The 16,402-nt window shown below is 62.7% G+C and overlaps 2 protein-coding genes across 4 annotated transcripts; one reads left to right on the top strand and one right to left on the bottom strand.

Annotated features, from left to right (window-relative positions):
* The first annotated feature begins 42 nt into the window (after positions 1-42).
* ENG (endoglin) lies at positions 43-11,183 on the top strand. Its single transcript, XM_048325703.1, has 15 exons — positions 43-163; positions 4,121-4,278; positions 6,396-6,530; positions 7,104-7,266; positions 7,459-7,615; positions 7,771-7,900; positions 8,140-8,314; positions 8,401-8,543; positions 8,676-8,813; positions 9,104-9,148; positions 9,250-9,360; positions 9,452-9,697; positions 9,898-9,961; positions 10,033-10,134; positions 10,555-11,183. Exons 1-15 carry the CDS (start codon positions 106-108, stop codon positions 10,671-10,673), a joined length of 1,944 nt encoding a protein of 647 aa, XP_048181660.1. The 5' UTR covers positions 43-105; the 3' UTR covers positions 10,674-11,183.
* On the bottom strand, positions 11,036-15,930 carry FPGS (folylpolyglutamate synthase). 3 transcript variants are annotated; one of them, XM_048325705.1, is made up of 15 exons: positions 15,873-15,930; positions 14,768-14,896; positions 14,609-14,662; positions 14,428-14,492; positions 14,236-14,350; positions 14,066-14,143; positions 13,711-13,772; positions 13,506-13,608; positions 13,331-13,408; positions 13,114-13,261; positions 12,936-13,034; positions 12,605-12,755; positions 12,429-12,504; positions 12,029-12,095; positions 11,036-11,932 (listed from the first exon to the last, which is right to left on the bottom strand). In XM_048325705.1, the coding sequence occupies exons 1-15, from the start codon at positions 15,882-15,884 to the stop codon at positions 11,505-11,507; spliced, it is 1,665 nt and encodes a 554-aa protein (XP_048181662.1). In that variant the 5' UTR covers positions 15,885-15,930; the 3' UTR covers positions 11,036-11,504. The 3 variants fall into 3 exon arrangements, with proteins under 3 accessions (XP_048181662.1, XP_048181663.1, XP_048181661.1); XM_048325706.1 differs by lacking the exon at positions 15,873-15,930 and adding an exon at positions 15,667-15,792; XM_048325704.1 differs by lacking the exon at positions 15,873-15,930 and adding an exon at positions 15,012-15,595.
* Between the last annotated feature and the right edge of the window lie 472 nt (positions 15,931-16,402).

The raw sequence follows: 16,402 nt of genomic DNA, 5'->3' as shown, positions 1-16,402 counted from the left end.
GCGGCATTTCCTCCGCCGCGGACCCTCCTCCGAAGGGAGTCGGTTTCCTGCCGCTGCCGCCGCCCGCACTCGGCGCTGGCTCCCGGGGAGCGGCCGCAGGCGGACATGGGCCCCCGCTCCGTCCCGCTCCTGCCGCTGCTCCTGGCGCTGCTCGGCCGCCCGGGTGAGTGGGGACGGGGGGCACCAGGGAACCGGACCCCAGGGATGAGACCCGCGGGATGGGACCTCGGGACGGGACCTCGGGACGGGACCTCGGGACGGGACAGCCGCCGCGGCGGCACCCACCGGTTACTCCGGGTCGGTGGCCAAAGGGGTCCCGGCTGTCCCCGCACAGGCAGTGTCCCCCCCGGGAACCCCCCGGGAGAGGAAATTTTGGGGAGCAGCTCCGATGTGGGAAGGGACAAACCCACCCCGATTCCCGGAACGCACACAGCACAGCCCTGCCGCTCCCTGGGACCCCCGAAATCCCGGCTGCGTCACCGGGGCGTAGGAGGTGTTGAAGACGCCCTGGCTGAGTCCCGACCATGACGGTGGCACACGGGGGGTCTGGGGTGGCTTTGGTGGCTTCCCGGCACTGTGGAGTATGGAGGGGTTGACCAGGAGGTGGGGATGAGAAATTGGAAAAAATCCTTAAAACCTTACATGGGATGTGGGGATGGAGCAGGGGATGAGAAATGGGAAAAAACCCTTAAAGCCTCATGTGGGAGTTGGGGGCTTATCCGCCTTCAGAGCAGTCAGAGCCACCCTGAGATCCCTGCAAAGCCACAGGGGGAATTTCAAGGAGGGACGCCAGTGCTGATGGAGCTGGGGGAGAGGGACCTGGGGCACTCAGGGACATGGCCCACCAACAGAGGGGAAGGGAACTGGGAAGGCAGCAGCTGCCTGGAGAGGTTGGGGCCAGCGACACTGAGTGTCCTGGCTGGGTTGGTCCCTGCTGGTCACCTTGGGGCCAGTGCTCATGGGTGCTGCTGGGGTGGCCCCACTGCCAGGCTTGATGCCCACTCTCTCATATCACAACCCTGTCTATGGCTGTGCCAGACAGTCCCTGTCCAGTGAGGCTGTGCCATATGGGCCATGTCCCCTATAGCTGTGCCATACAGTTCCCATCCTTGTAGATGTACAGTAAGTCCCGTGTCCTGTGTAACTGTGAGGCTCGGTCCCCATCCTATAGCTGTGCCACTGTCCCTGCCCTATGGCAGTGCCATGGTGTCCCTACCCTATGTAGATGTGCAGTAAGGTCTGTGTCCTCTGTAGATTTCTTGTACAGTCCCCATCCTATAACTGTGCCATATGCTACACATCCTGTGCCGTTGTGCCACAGAGGTCTTGTCCTTCCTGTCTGCGATGTATAGTCCCTATACCACACAGCTGTGCCATCTGGTCCCCATCCTACAGGCCTGTGCAATGTCATCTGTGTCCTGCGTAGCAGTGCCATGTGTCCATCACCTTTGTATTTGTCCCTGACAGTCTCCATCCTATATGGCTGTGCCATACATACCCTAACAGGGCTGTGCTGTATGGGCTGAGTCCTACATAGCTGTGCCATATGGTCCCCACCCTGAGTGTCTGTCCCTATGGTTCCTGTCCTATTTATCTGTGCTATATGATCCCCATGTTTCATAGCTGTGGCACACAGTCCCTGTGCTATGTGATGAAGCTATACGGTCCCTATGCAGCTGTGCTATATGAGGCCCATCCTATATGACTGTGCCATATTGTCACTGTCCTAGGTAGTTGTGCCATATGGTGCCCATCCTGAGTATCTGTGCTATATGGTCCATGTCCTGCGTAGCTGTGACATATGGTCCCCACCCTGCCTACCTGTGCTACTCACACCTTGTCCAGGTGCTGCTTCTTCCTCACAGGAACCTCTGGGGCTGGGAGTGCCCACAGCGGGTGCAGTGCCGTGGAACCGGGATGCCCACAGTGGGCACAGTGCTATGGGGCTGGGATGTCCATGGTGGGCGCAGTGATGTGGGACTGGGGTGCTCTTGGTGGGTGCATTGTCAGGGTGTCTCACAGACACAACCAGCTTCCAGAGGTGAGGGACTTTGTGCCCCCTCGACAGGGGCCAGCACTGCTCCCCATGGGGTGAGCATGTTCTGGGTTGTCCCCTCCCATGTCTGAGGAGAGGCTTCTTGGCACCTGTCTGACTTAGAGAGTGGCAGGAATGATGTGGCTTGAGTCAGGCCTAAAGCCTGGACCCATCCACCCCATCATCTGAGCCCCAGTGCCACCTCAGCATGGTCCAACAGCCAGCAGTGGCTCAGAGGATGAGAATTCCTTCTCAGGTTTGCAGCGCAGGGTCCATCCGCATTCCTGACCGGGATCAGCACATTACACAAGTGTCGAGGCAACACAGCCGGATGCAAGGGTGCCAAAGTGTCGCTGCCCATCCCATGGGCATCCTGTGCCGCCAGAGCCACCCTTGACCTGTGCCCCCCACCCCGGTGTTGCTCTCTGCCCAGGCCTTTCATCTGCTCCCAAAACCCCAGGAATTGCCCCCCCAGCCCCTGACCCACGGGGGAGCCACAGCGGGATCATCCCCATTCCCTGATCTCAGCTGTACCAAAGCAAGGGAGAGTGCAGGTTGGAAAAACATAAAGTGGATTTTCTTTCTTTCTTCCTTTTAATTATTTTCCCTTTCCTGGACTACAAAAATAACAGTGTCCTTATCTGATCGCCCCAGCGGCCCAGCTGAGCCCCCTTATCTGATCCTGACATAATGCTGGAGCCCGCTGCTTTCCCCAGGGACAGACAGTGCCCAACTGGCACCGCTGCCCCGCATCCCCTCCACTGGCATCCTTGCCCTGCGCCAGGGGTGAGCCCAGCCACGGCCCCCAGCCCTGCCTGACCTCCCAGCAAGATGCTGCCCAAGGAGTGACGAGCTGCCTGTCCTCTGCCCAGCAGGGCTGAGGCCACACAGCCATGCCCAGTGCCGTCAGGGCAGGAGTGGAAGGGAAGAGGGACACAGCCTGTGGCGCCCAGATAAGCGGCTGTTTATCTTCCTCCCGATGCTGCCGGCCACACGGCCGCCATTCTGGGGGGAGGAAGCGTTGGACAATAAGTGGGCCCACAGCAGCGTCACCAGGGGTCTGTGCCATGACCCCAGCACCACAGCCAGGCCACCCCAATGGTGAGATGCATGTCAGGGACACTATGATGGGCATGGCTTGGAACGAGTGGCCCTTTGCCAGGTGCTGCATCCTAAAAACTCAGTGACCTGGAGCATCACACCCTCTAAGCCGCAGTCCAGTGCGGGTGGCTGGGTGGACCCAGAGTGCAGTCCAGACATCTCCCTGTGCATTGGCTGGAGCCGCCAGGGATGGGAAAAGATGGAGTGGGAAGGGACAGAGCTCAGTGGCCACCTCCAAAGGAAAACACAGCATCCCAGGCACTGTTGCCCCATAGAAAGCCCCCAGCCGTGACCACGGGGGTCCATCTTGCCCAGCCCCCTGGAAGGGAGCACCCATGGGTGCAGACGGTTCCTCGGGGCCAAGTTGAGGACAGCCCGGCCACAGCAGGGCTGCCTGAGACAGAGGAAACTGTCGAGGCACGTGGGGATTTACAGGATCAGGCCTTCAAATGGCTGTTTGCGCTCAGGATTTCCCTTGGCAGCCGCCGGCCGGCCCCGCTCGCCGCGCGCCGCCGGGGGCTTTGGGATGGGGCAAAGCTCACGCCTCAGCGCCCGCGGAGGATGAGCTTTACAGCCATTTCCATACCTGCGCTTCCCATTTTCCTGCGGCGGAGGAATGCGGCGGGGGGGTGGGGGGGGGCTTCCGCAACTGCCCCAGCCTTCTGGGCTGCTGGGTGCGAGTTTTGGCACGCGGCAGTGCCGAGCGGGGACAGTGGATTTTTCCAGCCCGGATCCAAGGGTCATTAACGTGATTGCGGAGGGGGCTGGCGGTGGCAGACGGGCCCCGAGCAAACACGTAGCAGATGGTCCCGGGGGTGCTGTGCTGGCGGTGGGGCCGTGCTGACGCCGGGCCGGGGGCTGAGGCTGCAGGGGCAGTGCCGGCGCTGGCGCAGACATTCAACCCCCTCCCGCATCGTGTCAGCCCGTGTTGTGTCACCCCACATCCGTGCGGCGGGGACTGACAGTCTCTTGTTTTCCTCCCAGGCCCCGGGAGAGCCGAGGGCTGTGACCTGCAGCCGGTGACAGCGGAGCCACCCATCATCCTCTCCTATGCCACCAGCACGGTGCCACGGGGCTGCGTCAGCAACAGCTCCCTGGACACTGGCCATGAAGTCCATGTCCTCAGCGTCAGGTGGTCCAAGGTGGGCGAGAGGGGTCCCAGTGCATCCCCCCAGAACATCTCCTTACACTGTCACTTCACACTGTCACCACAGCACTGTCACCCTGTCACTGTCCTCAGCAGGCAGGGTGTCCCAGCTGTGAACACTTTCCTCTAACTAAGGAGCAGTGAAAGGACCTGGATTAACCTCCTCCATGGCACCTTCTCCAAGCTTCTCCTCCAAGCACAGCCATGGGCATGTCTGCCCCTGATGGGGCTTTAAAGACTTTAGAGACAAATTCTTTAATAGCCCATGCTGCCAAGCAGATATTCCTGTGCTGGACACCTCAGGACACTCCATTTCCCTGGGGAAGGTGGCCTGGTTCTGGCTCAGGACCTGAGCAGAGCCACGGGTACCCAGCGGTGACCACACTGGGGCGGAAGGGAGGGATGGAACGTGGAATGGAGGAAGGGATGGAAGGTAGAATGGAGGAAAGGATGGAGGAAGAGATGGAAGGAGGGATGAAGGGAGGGATGGAGGAAGGAGTGGCAAGCAGAAACCTGTCTGCCAATGTTGGCATGGCCGTACTGAGGGGTTATAACCACACTGTGGGTGCTTTGGGGCAAGGATGGTGCAGGGCAGTGGCAGGGCTGGCGCTGGTACTGGCTGGCACTGTTGGGTGGGTTTGCACCAGCGCATGGGTTTGCATGGCAGCTCTGTAGGACAGCCTGGCTTCTCTCAAGCTGGCTGGGGCCCAGCACCCGATTTTGGCCCAGCCCTGGGCCACCCGGCGCCACACTCCCCCCTCTCTGCCACCTCCCAGTTCTCCCAGTTCTGCTTTTGGAGCAGAGGGGGAGCCAGGCCAGGAGGCGCTGGGGAGGGTCGGTTTTACAAGGACTCCTCTGGCCTAACCTGGTGTGACCTGGCCTTGGCATCCTGGATAAGTGCCAGGGCTGGGGGTGCCCCGGGGTTGTCACCAGCGGCAACAGGGGACACGCACTGATGTCACGGCTGCGGCACCGAGCCCTGTGGCGCGCAGGGGAAGCTGGGCAGGGACGCGGCTCCACTTATAGAAGAATTACTGGAAGCTGCTTTCTATAAGCAGATCCCCACGACGAAAAAAAAAGGAGAAGAAAAAGAAAAAAATAACCGAAAAGGCGGCGGTGGGGAGCGCCGAGGCTCCCGCCACTCACGCAGCCAAACAATGGAGTGCCACAAAACACGCGGCAGGAAAAACAGCCGCCACCAGCTCCTCCCCAGCGCTCGGGGCCACCCAGGGTCCCTGGCCACCCACGCTTGCCACGGGGCCATGGCCAGGCCGGGATGCCCACAGCCTCATCCCACCAGCCCTGTGCCCGGCACTGGCAACAGCATCCACCCACCCAGTCCCCGGCTGGTTTTCTCTGCCCACTGCCTGGCTCAGAACTTTGAGAGCTGTTATTCAGGCAGCAGTTGCCAAATTTAGCACCTGGAGTTTTGACTTCCCCATCCAGATTTCTGGCTGGAGGCAACCAGGGAGTGCTAGCCACAAGGAATGTTGTGTGCCACCACTGTGCCCAGGCATCTCTGCACCTGAGCCTGGAGCAGCTGCACCATGCTGGGATAGGGCTGGGAAACCTGCCAGGGGAATGTCCCAGTGGCCAGGGTGGGGATTCTCCAGTCTTCAGTGGGAGACATCCCAGTACCTACAGTGAGGATGCTCTAGTGCCCAGGGTGGAGATGCCCTAGCCCAGTGCAGGGATGCTCCAGTCCTCAGTGTGGGGATACCCCAGTCCACAGAGGGGTGACATCCTCGTACCCAGTGCAGAGATTACTTCGTCTCTAACTCAAGGATGCCCTGGTCCCTAAGAAGGGGGTGCCTAGACCCCATTATGTGGGGTGTCCTGGACACCGGTGTGGGGATACCACCATCTTCCAGGTGGGGATACCGCTGGTCCCTTGCTTAGGGGAGCCAGGGAGTGTTTGCCCCTGCCAGTGTGGGTACACACCCATGTGGCATCCCTGCCCCCTAAACCCACCCATGGCTGCCTCTTGCATGGCTCATCCTCAGGGCCAGCCTGAGGTCTCTCCCTGCTCCCTCTGGCTCCAGGGGGCAGCCAGGAAGGTGACAGCAGTTGAGGCTTGGTGGCATGGTGGTGACACTCTCTCTTCCACCCCAGGCCTCTCCTGTCCCACTGATGGTAACAGCCACTCCACGAGATGATACCTGCAGCCGGTCAGCAGTGCTCGTTCTCCTCTGCGCCCGCTGCTCTGCCAGCATCACCTCCCCGTGCTCAAACCTGATCATCCGCACCGTGAGTGCCACAGACCATCGGCAGCAATCCCAGGGGGAAGCAGGGCTGGGGCCATCCATGGGGGTGTTTAAGGGTGTCACTGGTCCCCCTGATTACCAGACATGATGCTTGTGGTGCCTCAGGGAGGAGGGGATGCTCCTGACCATTGCTGGCGGCGCCGAGCACTGGGCTGGCCAGGCAGGGAATGACGCACAGGGCTGGAAAAAGCTCCCATTTCCTCCGGCTGGCGGGAGGAAGGTCAGAGATGGGGTTTGGCTCCAGTGAGCTGAGCCGGGGTCAGGCGCTTTGTTAGCAAAATAAACCTCCTGCTTTGTTTGTGGCTAATAATAAAGTGGGCTGAGCCCTCCACGTGCCGCTGGCTGCTCTTGCTGCTCCCAGCTCATGGCCCCGAAAATCCCCATTCATCCAGGGTGACCCCCAGCCCAGGCTCCAGGGACACTCACCTGTTTTAGGGTTCACATGTGTACCCTGCACACTGTGGGGAAAGGTTTCCTTGCTTTCCCATGCCAGCCTGTGTAAGGGAGGGATGTGCCTTGCCCCTCACCCTGGCTTAGGCTGTCACTTGGCCCACAGGATGCCCATCTCAGCCCGGAGACCATCGGAGCACCAAACCCTGAGCCACCCATGGTCTCCAGCAAGGAGCAGCTGCTGACTTGGGCTCTGGCTACCTACGGGGGCATCACATCATATAGTGAGCTGCAGGACCCCCGCAGGGTCCAGCTCCACCTGGGAGAAGGTGCGTGAGGCTGGGGCTAGCACTGGGGGGCTGGAGTGGGCAGCAATGATCTTCCTGCTCCAGAAAGGTAACAACCTCCTAGGGCAAAGCACCTTCCCCGGGGAGATGCCATGGGGACTGATGCCTCTGGCCCTGAGCCTCTCCCCACCCCCTGAGCCCAGTTTGACTTAGATGACCCCACCGCCTACACAGATGCCCGCAGCCCTCCAGAATGCATTCCCCAGGAGCACTTCAATGCCATTCTGCACCTTGAGACTGAGGTCTTCTTCCATGGGGTGAAGAGCTGCTCACGTAGTGACGCCCAGAGTTCCAGGGCTGCTCACATCATCCATCTGCAGTCGGAGCCCAGGTACCACGGTGCCAGCAGTGGGACAGGTGGTGGGATATGCTTGGAGATGCTTGGGAAAGTGTTAGGGTGTCTCAAAGGCAGAGCCCCACATCCCGAGTTGGCTGTGGGACCTGTTGGTGGAGAATGCTGAGAAGGGAGGTCTTGTGGTTTTGCAGCTCCCCCATCAAAGAGGTGAACCTGTCTCTGAGCTGTCCCGAGAAATCTGTCGGCAACCAGATGCTCATCCTGCAGAGCAAGGCCAACTTCACCTGGTCCCTCTCCTTGAAGTGCTACATCCAGTTACTGGTAGGCTGAGGGGAACGTGTCTTCCCCACCACCCCCACCAAGGGGTCTGCCAGGTGCCCAGGAGATGCTGGTGGCATGGGGAGGGTGGCAGGAGGGTACTTGGAGACATTAGACATGAGGAAGTGGCAGCCCCCTTGCTGCAAGCCCTCATAACTGGGATGAACCCTGCCTCATGCACCCCCAGCTATCCGGTCTCCACTTAGCCCCTCTATGGTTCCCCCCTTTCCTCCTCACTGCAGGTCTCTGGGAGTTACAGGATGGTGCCCTTATTCCCAACGCTGTTCCCTGGGGTTCTCTTGCCTGACACAGAGCAGGACCTCATCGCTAAAGCCTTTGAGAAGAACTACAGTGTCATTGCATCCTACTCTGCCATCCCTGCCAGCACCCACATCAGCCTGGAGATCCAGGGGCACGGTGAGGCCTCCGGCACCCCAGGGCTGGGCGGGATGGGGGCTCCCACCACTCCCACTCAGCCCCCCACTCATCTTCCTGTCCTGCAGAGATGGCCAAGACACCTGTGACAACCACCCCCCTTGTCATCACACAGCCCCCAGACTTGCCCCACCAGGTACTGCTCACACTCAAGCCCTGGAAGTGCACAGATGAAACCATGGAGATCGTCATCATCAGGTCTTACCTGGAGGTGAGGAGTGTGGAGAGGGGTCCCAATGTCCACCAACATCACTCAAAAGTTGCATTTTCCTCTGGGTGCTTGGGGTGGGTGGCACAGGACTGTCTCCAGTCAGTGGATGACTACAGTGTGCTTTCCTCCCAGCCGATCAAGGATGTGGTGAACATCACCCTGAGGGACATCAGCTGCCAGGCAGAGAAAAATGCCACCCACTTCATGTTGAAAAGCCCCCTCAGCCACTGTGGCACCTCACTGGAGGGCAGGGGCTATGCCAACAATGAGGTGAGAGGGGGGCTGGCTGGGGATGTTGCCCCCAGCCCCACTGATGGACCATGAGAGCTTCAGTGATTGCCATTGGGGCTTCTCCACCAGGACCTCCTTGCTTTTGCATGGCTGGAAACATCATACTGCATCCCAGGGCTGAGATGGAGGGGGAGTGTGTGGGTGGGACAATCCCATCCCATCCCATCCCATCCCATCCCATCCCATCCCATCCCATCCCATCCCATCCCGAAAACAGACCCTGGCAATGGGGACCACTTGACTGACCCAACCTTTCTGCCTTGTTGCAGCTCATCCTCAGCCTGGCCAAGGATGCAGTGCTCCGGAGTGTGCGGGTAAGGGCTGGGTTTCCCGCCGTGCCCAGGGGTGGAAGAAGGTGCCAGTGTCACTGTCGGCTGGGTGCTGGGTGCCCCCTCAGTGCTGCTCCCTCTTGCAGGTGGGCTTCCAGTGCGAGATCCCGCGGGAGCTCTTCCTGCGCCTTTTCCCCACCGCTGCCTTCGAGGCACCACAGACGGAGCTGGAGATCAACAAGGAGGCCTTTGTGCAGGTACTGCCACTGTCCCTGTGCCCAGGCTGGGCAGTCCAGCCATCTCTGGGCCAGTGACCATGACGGTGTGCCCCATTCCCACCCCACGCAGGCGTCCATGCGGTGGATGGATCACCCAGCTGACCTGCAGCTGAAGGAGTGCTGGCTGGTGGCCTCAGGGAAGGAGCCAGTGCTGCTGGTGCAGGGTGGGGAGGCCCGTGGCGCTGGGGTGGCCGTGCTGGAGGGCCCTCCCAGCAGCCATGGGAGGAAGGTCTGGCGCTTCCGCTTCACCTACACCATTCCTGAGGATGGACACATTCCCTTCTCTGCCATGCTCAAGTGCAAGGCTGGCTTGCAGGTCAGTGTAACCCCCCACCCTGTGATGCCACCATGCTGGTCCCCATCGGCAGTAGCAGCCTGATGGGTTTGTCCCACACCATTGGGTGATGGATCCAGGAGCAGCATTCCCCAGTCCACAAAAAGCTTGGGGGCCCCCAGCTCTGTCACCCTATAGGGGTGCACGTCTTCCCCCTCTCACCCCAACCTCCACCTCCACAGAACGACACTATCTTCGAGAAGGTCCTGGAGGTGACAGTGAAGGATGCCTGGCGGCCGCTCAGCTGTGAGTTCAGGGCAAGGGAGGTGGTCAGTGGGAATGGGAGTGGCAGTGCTGACAGTCTCATCCTCCCACAGACCGTGGGCTGGGGCTGGCCGCTGTCCTGGGCATCACCTTTGGTGCCTTCCTCATCGGGGCACTCCTCACTGCTGGGCTCTGGTACATCTACTCACACACCCGTGAGTATCCACCACCGCTGGGGACCCCCGTAGTGGGATGGGGGTGCCACGTGCATGTACCTTACTGGGTTGCCCATTTATCCCTCCTGGCCAAAGTCCCCAGGTGAGCCAGGCTGCTCCACTGCCCTCATCTGTACAGTCCTGGCAATGCTACAGGGGAATAACCCTGCTCCAGGTGTCTACAGCTCCTCAGGGTCCCTCCTACTTGACTGGGGGCCCCTCTGCCATCTGTCCTCACTCCTGCTCCTGGTGCCCCATGCTCATCTCCATCCTAGGGACTGTGGGGCCAGCTGGGGAGTGATCCCTGAGGGTTTGTGTATGAGGGCTGGAAGGTCCCACGGGGCTGAGCCAAGGCCACCACTGTTTGCCCTGAGTGTGGTTTCCCCTTGGTGTTTCCCCGTGGCGGGCGGTGTGAGCCAGGTCCCATCTCCAAACTGCAGCCGGTTTCCAGCACGGCGCCGGCCTCGGAGAGCAGCAGCACCAACCACAGCATCGGCAGCACCCAGAGCACCCCCTGCTCTACCAGCAGCATGGCCTGACGCCCCCGGGACCCCCTGAGCCCACGCAGCCCCCGGCCAATGGACTTAGGGACCCACCCCAGTGCCACTAAGCTGATGTTTTGCCCCAAACCTCAGGCCGAGCCCAGAGGGGGCCTCCATTACTCATTCAGTGAATGCTTTGGCCCCCCAAGGGCAGCCCACACCGGGGGGGGGCACCCTGCAACCCCTCTGGGGTCCCCCGCTGCAGTGGGGAGGCAGAAAGAGCAGCTATTGCCAAAGCCTCCCACAAGGCTCCCCATCAAATGGGGGGGGGAAGAAGTGGGTGCCCCCTGGACATGCCCCAGCACTTGGGGTGACCCCCGTGCCCTTCCTGCATCCCCCCTAGAAGGCAGCAGGCACCCTTGGGAGCAGCAAGAGGTTTATTTGTGGAGGATGGTGCGAGGCTGCTGCCCTCCCACAGAACAACGGGCAGAACCCACCACGCCCCCAGCTCCCTGTCCAAGTTACAAACTCTTATCAATAATAAAAATCTTCCCTATGTTAAATTAATCGCGCCCTGATGCCAAGCTTTGCCACAGCTTGAGGCTCCCACCTACCAGCCCCCCAGGCACTGGGACCTCATCACAGCTTGAGGCAGCCCCCCACACCGTGGGGGTCCCCCCAGTCAGTCTCACTAGGGAGGGGATGGAGGCCAGGAACATCCCCCCATGGACAGTGTCCCGGGAAGGGCACAGGCAAAAGGCACTGGGGTGAAAACAGCCATGCCAGGATGGGGTGGGGAGGTCCCACGTACCCTCCAGATGCCTCTGAGCATCAATGGGGGCAAAACTGTTGCTTCAAGTAAACAGAGGTGCAAAGCCCTGTCCCCCATTACTGGGACAGTGCAGGGTCGAGCAGCCGCAGGGCCCCCCCCACCAAGTGCAGGCTGCCGGTTACCAGGACACGGACAACAGCTGCCTCCCGCAGCAGCACAGCCCCACTGCTGGCTGCGGGGTGGGGGTGAGCCCCCGAGGCTGTGGGGGCTGCCAGATGGGGGTCTCGGCCCTGTGCTACCCACTGCAGCGCCTGGGCCAGGCACGGGAACACGAGGGCTGGGGAATTGAGCGGTCGTGGGGCTGGGGGCACCAGGAGCAGGGAGCCTCGGGTAGGGGCTGGCTGCAGCAGCCCCCCCACCCACAGGGGAGATGGGAGCCAGGGGTCCTGGCCCACTTTTTCCTCCAGGAGCGTTGTCCACGTCCGCTGGTTCTCCAGGCAGCGGGTCAGGGCATTCTCCAGCGTCACATTGAAGTTTTGCTGGTCTGGAAGTGATGAGGACAGCAGTCAGGGATTGCAGGGGGAGCTGGGGAAGGATCAGGATGGGGGGTTGTGGGAGACCCTGTCTCCCCAGCACTCACCTGCGTTGTTGGCCACCGACACCTCCGTGAAGTTGGGGCAGAAAACAGCGTAGTCGAAGTGACAGGGCTGCAGAGACAGGAGGAATCAGCACTGTGGGAACCCTCAGGACCCACCCATGGGATTTCCACTGGGACCAGTCCCACACCAGTGGGGTTACAGGGGATGGGGCAGGGGGTGATCCAAGTCCCTTCCCCACACCCAGGGCTATGAGACCCCTGCAGGGGGGAGCTGAGGTGGGATACACCCCGGGACAGCAGGGTGGGCAGACAAGACAGACAGACAGACAGGGTGCCAGCTCCACCTCACGGCTCCCTGCACCCACAGCAAAATGGGTCCCAAGACAGGCAGAGAATCCAGGCATCCAGGCACAGTGACCCCCCCGTGCCCCCCAAACCTCACCACCAGCAGCTTGAGCAGTGCCGCCGTGTCCCGGTCGCCTGTGGCATTGAAGAGCAGCACACGCACCTCAGAACCACTGCAGGGAGAAAGGGCAGGTGGCCCATGCCCCCAGGGGACCTCCAGCACCACCACCACACCCCCACAACGTGCGTCCTCCCCTTGCATCCTTTCCTTACTCATGGGGCTTGTCCTGGTTGAGGGCGGCCTGGTGGAACCAGCGGACACAGGCCTGGATGCTGCTGGTGGTGTGAGCTCCGTCCAAGTACCACGTCACAGGGCCATGGGAGAGCACCTGAGTCCGGCCCAGCCACTCTGTGTCCCGCAGGCCTGGGGGAACACAGGGCATGGCTGGGACCCTCATACCTTCCCCAACACCAGCACCCCCATGGGGATCCAGTGTAGGGCAGACTGTGCCCTCCAGCACACATGGCAGTGGCTGGGGTCCAGCGTGGCCCCGCTAAGCCCTGTGACATGGCGATGGGGGGTCCCAGCATGACCATACTGCACCTTGAATCATGGCATCAGTCAGTCGGAAGGCAGGCGCCACTGGCACTGGCCTCCCCACGAGCTCGGTGCTCGGCGGCACTTCCTTCAGCTCCCCAAGAGCTAGGGAGGACAGGTATCCCACTGAGACCTCAGGGGCCCTGGTGGGGTCAGGCCCCCTGTCCCCGTCCCCCCACCTTACCCTGGCAGCCGCGGCGCTGCAGCCACATCCGCGCCAGCTGCAAGGCCAGGGCGGCGTTGGAGCGCTGGTGGGCACCCGCCAGCCCCAGCTCCAGCGCCCGGCAGCCCTCCTCGAAGTCATCCAGCTCTGGGCAGAGGTAGAGGGGACACTGCGGGGAGAGGAGGCTGAGCCCCCCGCCATGGGGCACCCCCCATCCACGCCCCTGCCACCAACTCACCTTCCGCTCCTGGGCTCGCTCCCTCAGCACCTCCAGCGGCCGCTCCGGCTGCGCCACGGTGAATGCCGGCACACCTGGCTGGGAAGGATGGGCGTGCTTAGGGACACGGGGGTGCTCAGGAACATGGGGGAACACACCCCAAAAACACAAGAGAGAGAAGACCAGGTCTCCTTACCTTAAAAATGCCCCCCTTCTGCCAGGCGATCTTCTCCATGGTGTCCCCTAGGATGCTGGTGTGGTCGATGCCCAGGGAGGAGACCCCACACACCACCGGTGCCCTGGGGATGCAGCACGGCAGTTTCCCTGCTGTTCCGCCCTCCACTGTGGGGACATCAGGCCCTGGCAGCCCTGGGGATAGGCTCAGCCCTGCCAGCTCCTACCTGATGATGTTGGTGCAGTCATAGGTGCCGCCAATGCCAACTTCCACCACTGCCAGGTCCACCTGGGGATACGGGGACACTGGAGCCATCAGGGCCACCAGCAGCATATGTCCCCATGGATTCAGGGATATGGGTGGAGATGGGTCCCTGCCACCACCCCTTCCAAACACACACCTAAGCACACCCCGCTATGTATGGGAGAATCATGCACCTGGCACAGCATCCCGTTTACAGCCACGATAGCCTGACCCACACAAATTCTGCCCCAAGTGCGGGCTGGATCCCACATCCCCCCTCCCTGAGGTCCCCACCAACCTGACATCTCTGTCACAAGCTGGAGGCCACCACCACTGACCTTCTCCTGCAGGAAGACGTGGAAGGCCATGATGGTGAGGAAGCGGAAATACGCCGGCATACTGGCATGCACCGGGTCCTGCCAGGCAGAGCAGGGTGAGGGTGAGCACATGGCCCTGGGAGCAGGGGACCCAAGGGAGGGACCACCCCCACAAACCCTGCTGCCCCCACCTTGGTCTCCTCCAGGCGGTTATAGACCAGCCAGAAGTACTTGTTGAAGAGGTCCTTGCTGATGGGCTGCCCATTGATGCGGATCCGCTCGCGCACCTGCACGAGGTGAGGGGAGCTGGGGGTACAGAGCAGGAGGAAGAGTCAGGCACAGCTCCACTGGCCCCTCAAAACCCTCCTGACCCCCATGCCCACCTGTAAAAGCCCGTCTTCAGCCCGTAGCTGCGGAGGATGCATTCAGTGAAGGCACATGCTGAGCCCTGAGGAGACAGAGGTGTTAAACCCCCTGTTCCAGAGCAGGGGCAAACAGAGCAAGGGACACCAGCAGCCCCCCCTCAGCCCCCCAATCCCCCACAGCACCGCCCACCCGCCTCACCTTGCCCTTCGTCCCCGTGACGTGGATGATGTTCAGTCGATCCAGGTCCTCGACCTGTAAGAGTTCAACCACCCTGTGAGACCCCCGTGGCAGCCAGTGTCAAGCATGGTGGCACTGCTGACAGGACAGGGGGAACAGGGACGGGGATCAGCTCTTCACCTTCAGTCCGCTCCTCTCCAAAAAGCCCTGCATGGCTTCCAGCTGGGCCTGGGGGTCACCACGCTCCCGCTTCACCTGCTCCAGGTAGCTGGCATTGGTCTGCAGGGTGTTGAGCATCCGGATTGCATCCTGGAAAGACCCCCAGGGTAATCAGGATGGTGCCCATCACCGCAGCCTTGGGGCCGTGCCAACCCCCACAGAGCCAGGGGCCAGTCTGCCCAGACCCCGCTGCACCCTAACCCACCCCTTCAGGCTCAGTCCCCTCGGCGGTGTCACTGGTCACCCACGCCGGCAGCATCTCCGCCATGGTGCCGCGGAAACGTGCCGGCAGCACCAGACCTTGTCACGGGGACAGGCTACTTATGGCCAGAGGTTACCCGCCCCTCCCCAGGTGCCCCTTGGCCCCGCGGTGGGGCACAACACAGCCCAGCGCCGGCACCCACGGCTGCCCAGTGGGACAAGGTCGCCGCCGGCGGGAGCGGGACGCGCTCCAGTGCGCACCCATCCTGCCGGTGCTTAATGAGCGGCGCTAACGAAGCAGCAACGCTGCACCTGCACGGGGCACCTGGGACAAGAGGTCACCGAGCCCGCCAAACCCACGCCAAGGGGACGTGAGCCTGGCGCTGCAACGCCGTGTGCTGCACGGGGGACCTGGCATGGCACCAACCCACGTCCCCAGTGTGGGGACACTCCACCCAGGCAGCCGGACCCTGGCCCACCGGGCAGTGGCACTGGCACCGATGGCGCTTCCAGCTCTGCGGAGCGGGACCGCTCCCGCCCGCCCGGGGGGAGCTCCACGCCGGGAACCGCCATCACCCCCCCACGACAGCAGGCGCAGCCGCGTGCGGCCGGGACACGCCGTGGCTACCGGAGCGGCCGCCGCTGCAGGCCGGGCTCACCCGCGTGCTGCCACGGGGCACGGCGCTTTGCGGGGTGACCCGAGCAGGAAGCGAAGACACGTGGCGCGCGGCAGCCGGCACGGCCCGGGGCTGCGGGAGGCGGCGGCAGAAGGGGGTCGGGAGGGGAGGTGTCTCTGCCGCCCCGCGCGGAACCGGAGCCCCATCGCGGCCCCGTGCCCCGCCCGGTGCGCGGCCCCGCGCAGTACCTGGTAGTCCATGGCGGGGGCGCGCGCGGGGCGCGTGCCGAAGCGGCGCCCCCCGGCCCGCAGCGCCCCGCGCAGCGCGCGCAGCCCCCGCGCCACCATCCCCGCCGCGCGCGCGCCGCCCCGCGCCAACCGCGCGCGCCGCCGAGAGAAGGGGCGGGGCCGCCCCCCCATTCCCCCCCCCCCCCCGGACGCCGCCGCCGCCATCTTTGCAACGGGCGGCGCGCGCCACGTCGCACCGGGAGGGAGGCGGGAACGGCGGGCGCCCCGCGACCGTCCCGGCACCGCGGCGGGGCACGGGGGGCACGGGGGGCCCGAGCGGGACAGGGAGAGGACGAGGACGTAGCATCAGGCACAACCCATCTCGAGGCCGTTCAAGCCGTCAGCACAGGCACATGGCCCTACAGCCTCCACCGCCCAAGCCGGGGCACAGGGACCCCCCCCGGAGCTCCGCAGCCCCCGCCCGGCAGCACCGCCCCCTCTCGGTGCCGGCGGAGCCCCCAGGCTGCCCGTAGCAGCCTCCTCTGCTCGTG

This window comes from Corvus hawaiiensis, chromosome 21, assembly GCF_020740725.1.
Source record: "Corvus hawaiiensis isolate bCorHaw1 chromosome 21, bCorHaw1.pri.cur, whole genome shotgun sequence".
Classification (NCBI taxonomy): Eukaryota; Metazoa; Chordata; class Aves; order Passeriformes; family Corvidae; genus Corvus; species Corvus hawaiiensis.
Note: the sequence above shows the minus strand (reverse complement) of the source record. Positions and strands in the feature narration are given on the sequence as shown.